The 11,340-nt window shown below is 49.4% G+C and overlaps 1 protein-coding gene across 1 annotated transcript in view; it reads left to right on the forward strand.

Annotated features, from left to right (window-relative positions):
• Window positions 1–2,938, forward strand: part of LOC117283261 — a 5,435-nt gene extending 2,497 nt beyond the window's left edge. The window contains exons 3-6 of the mRNA XM_033755939.1: window positions 1,345–1,425; window positions 1,995–2,165; window positions 2,258–2,477; window positions 2,805–2,938. Coding sequence (XP_033611830.1) covers window positions 1,345–1,425; window positions 1,995–2,165; window positions 2,258–2,477; window positions 2,805–2,894 — 562 coding nt within the window. The 3' untranslated portion in view covers window positions 2,895–2,938. The remainder of the gene's footprint in view (window positions 1–1,344; window positions 1,426–1,994; window positions 2,166–2,257; window positions 2,478–2,804) is intronic.
• The last annotated feature ends 8,402 nt before the right edge of the window (window positions 2,939–11,340 follow it).

Consider the following 11,340-nt stretch of genomic DNA (forward strand, 5'->3'; position numbering starts at 1 on the left):
CTGGGGCCCACACACAGGGGGACCCCGACGCGGCCCCTTCCCCGCTACGCGGTCTGGCCGGGCTCTGACCCAGGCTGTCACCTGCTCTGTCCTTGGTGAGCTCCCCCCTTCAGTGTCCCGGCAGACCCGCTGGGGACAGTGGCCCGGCGGTGGCCCAGCCTGAAGGTACTGGAGCCGACCCCTCCTGGGACACACGTGGCCAGGAGTCCCTGGGGACGCGCACAGGGCAGTGGGCTCCCCAGAACTTGCCGGATCGCCAGCGCCAGCGTTGAGTCCTGCCTGGGATCTGGCTGTTTACCCCTGGGGCAGTTATTTATAGACCAAGTGGTTTCCTCAGCACAGGGAGGCTTGGCTGGTTTCTTGTTGCAGATGCTGGAGGTGGGGGGGAAATCTCCCAGGAAATTGCCCGGAGCAAGTTCCCATCCTGCTGCCTCCCCTGCTGCCCGCCTTTTCTGGGCAGGGACCGGCCTATTTTACAAGCGCGGCACCGTCCTGGCCTGCTTCTTCGCAATGACATTTTACGATGAGCCAGTTCCAGGGCATTTGGTTAAGAGTGGGGTTTGCATACGTTCTGCTTTTATCTGGTTTTAAAAATCCGAGGTGAGCCGCAAAGCAAGGGGCATCAGAGGACATCAGGGGAGGCTGAGGCGCCGCGAGCAGATTCTGTCCTGGTGCCTCTGCGGGGGCAGGACCGCCAGCGGAACCGACAGGCTGTGTGCAACGCTCCTGCTGGAGTCTTTCCAGCAACAAATATTTATATATATTTAGTATTTCTTTTGATTTGGGGGAGACAGAGTCTCGCTCTGTAGTCAGGCTGGCCTCAAAACTCATGTCGCTCCTCCTGCCTCAGCCTCCCGAGTGCTGGGCTCACAGGTGTGCACCATCGTGCCCGGCCCATGAAGTTTTACAGCAGGTACAACTCTTTTCCTTTTAAGCAGTAATTGTCTTTCCCTAAGTATGGGGGTCTCAGTGCCTAGGAGAACAGCTGCAGTGCCAGCAGCACCACCACTCCGCTTTGTTTTTTATTCGGAGGCAGGGTCTTACTGCGTCACTAAATTCAGCGCTCCTGCCTCCCAGGGTGCTCGGCTGCAGGTGCGCAGCACCTCCTCGGGTTCTTGTTCTCTGGTGTTCTGAGGGAGGCGATAAAGCAGCAAGGCCAGGCCTCGAAGCTGGCTTCACTGCACATCTCCCCCGCGTGGGAGAGGCATTGCCCGAAGGATTCCGGGTGAAAGGGACTCTGGCCCTGGAACCGACACGTGGTGGCCGACTTCCAGGCAGACAGGCTTTTTTCTGGGCCTAAGAACCCTTTCGTGGTTGGGAAAGAGCTCCCTCTCTGCTTCCCAGAGCCAGATCTGCTCTGTCCAAGGAGGCGCGGAAGAGGCGCCGCACCAATGTCGGCCGCAGCAGCGCTCCTGTGGTCAGCAGGTACGGCCCGCGCTGTCCCAGTGGGCGGTCCCCATCACCCCGGCACCAGGGGGCGCTATTACTCCTGGACGTCCCGTTGAAGACTCACGCCCTCCCAGGTGGGGCTGTGGAGGGGGGCGGTGACTGGATCGTGGGTGTGACAGACTTGTGAGTGGATGGAGCCGGGGCAGAGCTCTATCTTCCTCCCTCCTCCCTTGATCTGCTTCCTTCTACCCTTCCTGCCTTGGAGCCAGCTGACCATGAACTGAAACCTACAAATCCTGAGCGCGAACCAACCTCTCCTCCTTTCAGTGGCGGATGCCGGGTACTGTCAGCCACCAGGGAAGTTTCTAAGGCACTGAACGTGTTCTCGTGTACCTTGGCGAGTTGGGACAGAGGTGGGACCCGGACCCAGGATGTCTGACTGGCCTCTAGCTCCACTACACAAATTGGGACCCACACAATCTCAGCGCTGGACTGCAGGGAAGGACACGGAGGATAACGCTCTTTTCATTTGGGTGTAAAGGTTTTTAGTCAGTTTTCACATTCATTCATTTGGCCTCCTAAATCCCTCCCTCTCCTTGCCCTAGAAAAGTGAAACCTTCGATCAAGAAGCAGGACAGACATGGGGTGTGGTGGTGCACACCTGTGATCCCAGCACTTGGGAGGCTGAGGCAGGAGGATCACCCTAGTCAAGACTGCCTTATCCCCTCCCCTCCAGAGAGAGATGGACAGGACCCTGCTGAGGATGAAGCACCCAGGTGCAGCCCCTCACATCCCGAGGTGGTGTGCAGGCTTCTGAGAGCTCAGGGTGGGGGTGGGGGAAGCCTGTGGTCATTACCCTGCCTGGCAGGTCCTGGATGGTGACTCCCATCTGCTACCCAGTATTTCTGTGCCTGGGACATCGGGGTCCACTCTCTCTGCTGGATGAAGATGAACTGCTTTCAACTGAGAACACTTCGCTCTCTGGTGGACGAGGAGGCAAAAGAGACTACAGTTCCACCTCACTCAACAAATGGAGGCAGGAGACAGCTCAGTTCCAAAAACACTTATCAAGCACCCACAGTATTCAGGTCCGGTGCTAAGTTCCAGGGATAGGAAAGTTCACTGTAAATCACATTTTTGTATTGAATCATGTTGGAAGTGTATTCGAATCCCAGAATCTTAGAGCTCAAGGGGAAGTTAGAGATGATGGGGTCTTGCTATGTCGTGCAGGCTGGCCTTGAACTCCCGAGCTCAAATGATGCTCCTGCCTCAACCCTCTGAATAGCTGGGGACTCCAGCCACTGACCATGGCACTCAGCTTTGTGTACTTAAGTGTGTAGGGGTACTGGGATCAAACCCAAAGCACCCTAAAAATTAACTACACCCTCAGCCCTTTAATTTCTATTTTGAAACAGGTTCTCACTAAGTTGCCCAGGCTGGCCTTGAACTGTCAATCCTCTTGCCTCAGCCTCCCAAGTCACTGGGATAATAGCTCGGTGGTATAACACTTGCCTGGCATGGATGGGGCCCTGGGATCCTTGCTCAGCACCACAAAAAATAAAATGCAAAGCAAACCTATGTCTGGACCCTCTTCGCTCTCACACGCAGTGCCTTCCCCATCTACTTTTGGGCTGATTTAGCTTTTCTTCCTATTAAACTGCATCCTTTAGTCAGAGTCTGCATATACAGTAGTACCTTAGATGTTGTCTCTCCGAAAACAGCTTTTTTTCTGGTTTTAACTTGCGCCTCTCTGTGGATGACAGCTGTGTTATCTTGAAAATATTCTGCTGGGGCTGGGGATTTAGCTCAGCAGTTCAGTGGCCTGTCTTGCAAGCGCAAGGACCCAAGTTCGATCCCTGGTCCAAAAAAAAAAAAATTCTGCTGCCTTCTATCCACCTGTTCTGACTCGAAATGATCTGTGTCGTTTTTGAGATCCACTCTTCCCTTGCTTGGCTAAGTTTTCCTCTGACGTGCCCAGATTTCAACTTGTCCTTATTTATTGTCTGGCATTTGGGTTACTGTGTGTTGAATTAAGAACTGTGCTGCAGGAGGGCAGGAGGGGGCCCTCACTGCACCTTGGATCTTGAAAGCTTCCACCTGGCAGGTATTGGGGTTCCTGGCTGCAGCCTGGGGGGTGCTGTCCTCCTCAGAGAGGAGCCTGGGGACAGTAGGGGCCTTGTGGCCTGCAGTCAGGGCCGGGAGTCCTCGGGATGCCCAGTGGAGGATGAGAAAGTGGACCCTGCGGTCTTGCGACCTCCAAGGCTGAGAGGGCTCACTGGCTGCCCAGGAAAACACTAAGGGTCTGTGATCCACGGAGAACGCCCCTCTTCCCACTGATGACTCGTAGCATTGCCTTATGTAGAGGGGCCGATGTCTTTCCCGTCCTCTCAGACTTGCTGTCCACACGCCTACATCACACCCATACTTCTTCAGGTTAAAACTGCTCACCTTCATCAGAAGAGACCTTCGAGGGGACAGATGCGGTGAACACCTGTTTCAGACAGAGTTCTGAAATTTCATTTCCATTTTGTCCTCCAGGTGCCTGATTATACAGTTCTTACCAATCCAGCAGATTCGGGGTGCGTCAGTACAGCAAACTTGACACCTGAATGTTTCAGTGCTGCTCATAAACTTTGCATAACTCTGATTCAGAAGTACTCACTTCAAATTAGAGTTACAAGGCTGTTCCTACAATAGCCAGTTCCTAACATTTCAATGACAATACCCAATCTGCATGGGTGGCTTATTAACCCCAAAATGTAAATCTAAGGCTTTGCTTCCTTCAAGCCTTTCTATACTTAACTCAAAGTTTTGTTGGACAAGAAGCTGGGTGCCCTTTAGGAAAACCGTTTGTCCTCACCGGCTGAGATAATTTCCACCAGAGTCTTTGATGAGACAGAAGGTCCCGCATATTGGCATTCTGCCGGTAATCTGCGACCTCAGGGTCAGCACCAAGACCCTGCCCTGGTCAAGGCAGACCATCACAGTGGTCCTTCCTCATCCCCGCAGGCATGCCTGAATCCTACACAGGCCCCTACACGTGCGTCTATAAGGAAGTGTACAAACCGGGCACAGCCAGAGGTGAGCAGTGACAACAAAAGACAGCAATTGTAATAACCCGCTGTGATGAAGTTGGCAGCGCCCCTCCCTGGGGCCTGGGGGGAAGCGGGTTACCTGAATCCAGCCTCGGGGCTACTTCGACAGTGATGTGGAAATGGAGACAGCTAAGTGACCAGTGGGTGGGCAATGTCGCATTTTTGGTCCCAAAGAAATCTTGTAATAAGAACTGTCATACTTTAGGGCCATGTGGCTGTCAGAGGCTTAAACCAGAGTGGTGTGAATTCTGGTTCTGCCCTGTTTGTTGTGCTTTGGGGTCACAGCAAGTAGTCAGAAAGACTGCTTTACGCAGACCCCATACTGGTGTGCTATTAGGTAGGAACTCTGTTCTACAGGAAGTATTTGCAACTTGCCAGTGCTCACTGACACAATAAATGAATTAACACTACAAACACAACCAAATAACAAGACTTGGTGGTAGCACATTTGTACCCTGGCTTGTACTGAGGATCCATCCCCACGGACTCTGACGTATGTCAGTTTGCCACTCAAATCGTACTAGTTTGACCAGTGGAAGCAGTTTCAGGTTGTCTCCTATGTCCTTTTTTTTTTTTCTTGGAAGTTTTGGGAATTGAATCCAAGGAATGCTGAGCTACATCCTGAGCCTTTTTTTTTTTTTCTGAGACAGGACAGGGTCTTGCTTAGCTGCCCTGGCTGGTCTCTAGTTTTTGATCCTTCAGCCTCAGCCTCCTGGATTGTGGGGTCCCAGGCATGCACTACCACACCTGGCTTCTGTATCCTTCTGATGGCCTCTGATTTTTGCAGCTTCTCGGCTTTCTGCTGCCTTATCTGGCATTTCCTAAAACCAGGCTCAGCCGTTTCTGGTTTCCTTTGAACAGGAAAAACAGTGTCACACACTGGGATCTGAGCAGTAGGGCACATTTTGGACTAAGGTTACTCTGGAGCCACCTTGGTGAACAGAGCTTAAAAACAGACTTGTCTTTTAAAGCCATGGTTCAAATTAGCATTTCTAATAGTTTCATGGGTTACAACTGCATTTCTCAACTCTCTTGATTTTAGCTTTTCTCTGCATGAACAAAATCAAATTACCTTTGGACTGATTTGATGTGACTGTTCCTGAACAATGAATTACCCCGTGAGGAGGCGCAGTGATTCCCCTCTTCTTCAGTGTGTGGCTTGCGGTAGTCACCTGACAGAGTTTGCCTCCAGTGTTTTATGGCTTCGCTTTTGTACAACTCAGTGTTTACTACCCAGACAGACAGGATGCAAGATATATCGAATAGAAAAGAATTTACAGATTGGCTCATGATGCCACCCACAAAGCCGGGGGTGGAAGAGCGCAAAAAAGGTCTGCCTGTGTGCTGGAGGTCTGAAGGGTCCAGTCAAGGCCTGGAACTCTGCGTACTCTTCCCTGCAAGTTCGTATCGGGAGGCTGAAAGGTCTGAACTGGAAGCCGGGACACGACATCCAAGGTGCAGGTGAAGACTGAGGCTCCTCTGAAGACAGAAGCGAGCCTTCCTTCTCTGTCGCCCTCTTATACCATTCTTGTGACAATCCTCCCTAGGCCAGGTCTTACTCTCCTAGAGCTACGCCGAGCCAATGAGACACAATCAGTCAACTCTCAGGGCTTTCATCTCAGGGGCCCTGGCATTCCAAGCCTTTTAAATTCTTTGAAGGCGATAGCATTAAGCAACAAGTTCCTCACTCTTCAGGACTCCGCAGTTACTGAATCCCTGGGGCATGGTCCATCTTGTCATTTGTCGTCTCTTGTCCTTTGAAAAAGGGTCTCACGGGGGCTGGGGATTTAGCTCAGTGGTTCTGCCACCTGCCTCACAAGCGCAAAGAGGCTGAGACAGGAGGATCACTGTGAGTTCGAGACCAGCCTGGGCTACATAGTGAGTTCCAGGTCAGTCTCAACTACATAGTGAGACCCTGTCTCAAGAAAAAAAAAAAAAAAAAAAAAAAAAAAAAAAAAAAAAAAAAAAAAAGAAAGAAAGAAAGAAAGAAAGAAAGAAAGAAAGAAAGAAAGAAAGAAAAATGGTCTCACGGTGTAGCCCAGGGTGGCCTTGAACCTGCCATGCTCCTTCTCTCTCGGCCTCCAGTGCTGGGATTCACGCCTGGTTATCTCATCATAGCACTGTGAAATCAGTCCACTCTGTTCACAATGTTGTATAAGTTTCACTCCAAAACTGTTGAGTCCGACCATCTAATTTTCAGTTACAACAGTTACAAGACTTGGGGTGAATAAATTCAAATCATTCTCCCAGTGAGCATTACCTTGACCTAATACAAGATGTGTAAAATTTTACTGCAGAGAGGTCAGGGAGGTAGCCATGATTTTGGAAAGAAAAACACTCTAAATAAAGATTGGATCTTAAGGTTCTATGCAAAAGCATCTTCTTAATTCATATCTTGCTCCCTCTTCTCTTATTACTGGGTTTTTACTTGGCAACAACGTTGCTGAAGAATTCAGGGTCTTTTTGATGAATATCAGACTTCCAAGAGTAAGAAATAAGATTAGAAAAATAACCCAAAGATAAAGTAAAATAAAATTAAATAATATAATTCTTAACCTCACTATAAAATCACTTCTGGAATAGGGTATTTAATAAAAAATTCTATGCTTCCTGAAAATGTTTTAAAAAGCTGTGATTCCCAAACTGATCTTTTACCAAGGGCAGTGGTGAGGGGACTGGGTTGTTTTCTACCTTTACAGAGCCTGGGCACTGGCTAATTGGCAAGACTTAAAATGACAACTCTGGGGTAAGGGTGGTATTCTGAGGGAGAATGTGTGCTTAGTGCAAGGTCCTGGGTACCATTCCCAGCCGCTTCCCCCACCCCCAAAAGAGAAAAGACAAAGGCACCTCCTTTCCCAGCTCCTTGGCCTCTAGTCTTGCCTTACCTATGGCTAATGCTGCATCAGTACAAAATTGATTTTTTTTTTAGACAGAGTCTCCCTATGTAGGCCAGGTTTCCTTGAACTACGTGGCCCAGGCTGCCCTTGAACTTGTGGCAATCCTCCTGCCTCAGCCTTCTGAATGCAGGGAACACAGGTATGCATCACCAGGCTGAGCAAATTTTACTTAAAAAAAATTGTTTTTGAGGCAGGGTCTCCCTTTGTAGTTCAGACTGACCCTGAACTCACTATGCAGCCCATGCTGGATCCGCCTGCCTCAGCCTCCTGAGTTAAAATATGTTTTTGAGGGCCCTTGTTCAAACAGATGGTCATTCTTGAGACTTGGGATGTCCAAGTATCATTTTATTTATTTAGGTTTTTTTGAGACAGGGTCTCATTCTTTAGTTTAGGCTGGCCTTGAACCTGTGGTAATCATTCTGCCTCAGCCTACTGAGTGCTAGGATTACAGGCATGCACCACCACACCTGGCCTGAGTATCATTTTATTTATTTATTTAAAAAATTTATTTAGTTATTTTTTGGTATCGGGGATCTAACTTGGGTCCTTATGCTTGCAAGGCAGGCAGTGGAACCACTGAGCTAAATTCCTGGCCCCTGAGTATCATTTTAAATTACAAGTTTGTTTTTAGCTCTCCAACACTAGTGGAAAGGATGGATTCCTTTATCTGTAAGATGGAGATATGTACTTTAGCTATTAAGTGTAAACTGTTACAAATAGTTAAATTTGTGCATTTTTTAAACTTCTACTAAACTAGGATATTTTTAGCTTGAAAATGAGAAATCTCAGCTCTGACTTTTTTTTTTTTTTTTTTTTTTTTTTTTTGTGACAGGGTCCCACTATGTAGTTAAGGCTGACCTGGAACTCACTATGTAGCCCAGGCTGGTCTCAAGCTCACAGTGATCCTCTTGCCTCAGCCTCCCCAGTGCTGGGGTTACTGGCTTGTGCCACCATGCCTGGTCTCAGTTCTGATTCTTGATGAGAGTTCTGAATGCTATCCAAGTCCAGAGAGGGTTGAGTTAATGTTGCCTTGGGGAGCTGCTGGCCTCTATTCAATGGCTGGCAGAACAGCTCCTCTCCTGCACAGTGACAGTCTTTGGGTGACACTTTCCTTGTACCCAAAGCTTTATTTCCAGGGCATGCCCTGCCTAGGGCATGAGAAGGGACATTTCCTGACAGCCAGTCACTCACTGTCTTGCATGGTTGGCCAGAGTGCTCCTCTTCCTCGTGCTGTTATAAATGACAAAGTCTCACTGGCAAACTCCTAGCTTGTGGTTTTGATTCCCCAACAGTGTGGAAATGTTTAGTTAGACCCAGGTAATGATGAAAGTGGACGTTAGCAATGCTTCTAAGCTCTCCTGTGTTCGGGAGTTGCCTGGGGAGCCTGTTCCAATGTAGATGTGGTCCTGGGCCCGGGAAGGCCTAGGACCCTGCCTTTCTACTGGGCCTGCTGGAGGCGTAGGACCACACTGAGGACCTATGGGTCAGGTGTGCACACGAGAAGCCCTCTCTGTGTCTTATTTTTGATTCCCCTTCCCTTTGATATCTGGGGAGGATGAGGCCGAGCTCAACCCCTGGCCATTTGAAAAATGCAATGAGACCATTCTAGGTAGGGATCATGAAGAGCTTGTGGTGCGACCGCCTTACCTCTCTATTCCCTCACACCTTCCTTCCCCAGGTGTGAACGAGATCAGTGCTTCATGTGCAGTGCAAGGGTCAGGAAGGGAGCTCACCTGCCCTCAGCTCATGGTGAACTACGGTGGTTCCCCTTCTTCAAAGCCTGGAGCTAGTACCTAGGATTCATCACAAAATGTTTCCCCATCATGTAGCCTGCGACCGAAACACCTGAGGGTAAACTTGGGCAGGTCCCACAGGCCAGGGGCAACGGAGTCTATGCGAAGGTGAGGATGTGAAACCCTTAAAGAGCCTGGAAAAACTGGAGATGCTGGTGACATTCACGTGGACAAGATGACCTGTCCATCTCTAGTAAGGGTGAGGAGATTGATGGTTTTTAAAAATCTTTTTGTTAGTACATGCTTGTGTACATGATGACTACATTCCCAGTGGGAAGGTGGGGCATGCATGTGACATCATCATTCCTTTTTTTTTGGTTTTTTGAGACAGGCTCTCACTATGGAGTTGAGACTGACCTGGAAAACTATGTAGCCCAGGTTGGTCTCAAACTCACAGCGATCCTCCTGCCTCAGCCTCCCGAGTGCTGGGATTACAGGTGTGTGCCATCACGCCTGACTTACTAATGTTTTGGGGTTGCTTTTGTTTTGTTTGTTTTTTTTTGGTACCAGGGACTGAACTCAGGGACCTTGTGCCTGCAAGGCAGGTGTGATACCACTGAGTAAATCCCCAGCCCTCATCATTCCTTTTGAGTCCTCTTCTCCTTCTCCCCTCCCTCCACCCCTTGGTTCCCTTACCTTTGGTAAAATAGTTCCTGTTTCTCTTATCTTTTCTTTCCATTTACTTATATATTAAGTTGCTCATATAAGAGAAACCATGTGATATTTAAGCTTTTGCCTGATTTATTAAACAACATTGCGGTCTATTTTCTTGAAGTCTGCTGAGAGGTTGTGTTTGTTCAGTAAACACTCAGGGTTTATCACTTTGGTGTTTTCATTTGCTAATTCCCGCTCCTGTCTTTCTCCAGTGAGTTAGTTCTGGTCACCATGCAGGCCCATGCCATTTCCCAGCTGCCAGGGTTCCAGATGTGAGCAAGATACAGCTCTTGCTCACCACTTACTGTCAGTTCTGTTTCTGGTCCACAGTGACACCTTGTTTCTAAGTCCGGTTATTTATTTTTGGACTGTCTCTTTTTTGCTACTCCGTATGCCACTCTAACGCCTGACCAGAACTCTGGGTAGTCTATGCTGCTATGTTAAAGCCAATAGATGAATGATTAGGGCATTTCCAAAATCTATTCCTGGATTAAGACTTGGGAGTGGTGGGCCTTAATGCTTTCACTCTATTACACCATCCACTTAAAGTGACAGCCAGACACCAAGCAGCCTGAGGAAGTTATTTGTGAATGTTTTAGAGGTGCCAAGGACGCTACTCTTTACAGACAGCCTTTAAGGAATTAAGGCCCCATGGAAGAAACTGTCAGTGAAAGGAATGATTAAGCTTGGGGATGGTGGCAAGAAGGCTAAATTGTAACTGATTCTCTCCCTCAACACTGGTCTTTGATGTTCAGAGTTGAACGGGTAATCCACAGGTGGCAGGAACACCCTACGCAGCCTTTTTGGGGGCTGATCTACCTCCAACTTCTGTTCTCTAACCTTATTTTATTTTTGGTACTGGAGATCAAACTCAGGACCTTGCACTTGCGAGGCAGGCGGAGGAAGCACTGAACTAAGTAAATCCCGGGACCTCTGCCCTTATTTTAACAAGGAAATGACTGGGTAAATTTTTGCACGAAGGCTTAGTATAGTGTAGTAAAAACAGCCTCAGCTACCTTCCCAGCTGGGCTGGAGAGAGAGGCTGGGTCAGTGCTTGCCTGATTCTCCGGAGGTCTGGGCAGCACACGCTGCCTACAGACGTTATAAACACAGGCTCAGCCCCGCCTCAATCTGTCTGCATTCCCGAGGTGGCGAGGCTCACACTCGATCAGGTAAGGCAGCCACTGGGCTACCTCACCCCAAACTAACCACCCGATAATCCCGCACCCCAAGAGCAACTCGCTCTTCGCCTCCCCGCAGTCCCTTCCTCGTCTTTTCCCTGCAGCGTAGGGCACGAACTCCCCCAGCTGACTCTCTTCCCCATCACACACACACCCACCACACACCCATCTCTGTACGGCCTTCTTCCCCCTCCAGCAATCACACTCCACAGCACTTCTTTAAAGCTCTGCCTCACACACGTACACTCGCTCCCGCCCCTCCTCGCCCCAGCAGCCTCATCGAGGCGCCGCTCTTCCGGCCGGGGCGTGGCGTGGCGTGAGGGGGCGTGCC

Source organism: Fukomys damarensis, unplaced genomic scaffold (assembly GCF_012274545.1).
Source record: "Fukomys damarensis isolate Sample0158 unplaced genomic scaffold, DMR_v1.0_HiC HiC_scaffold_24, whole genome shotgun sequence".
NCBI classification, from domain to species: domain Eukaryota; kingdom Metazoa; phylum Chordata; class Mammalia; order Rodentia; family Bathyergidae; genus Fukomys; species Fukomys damarensis.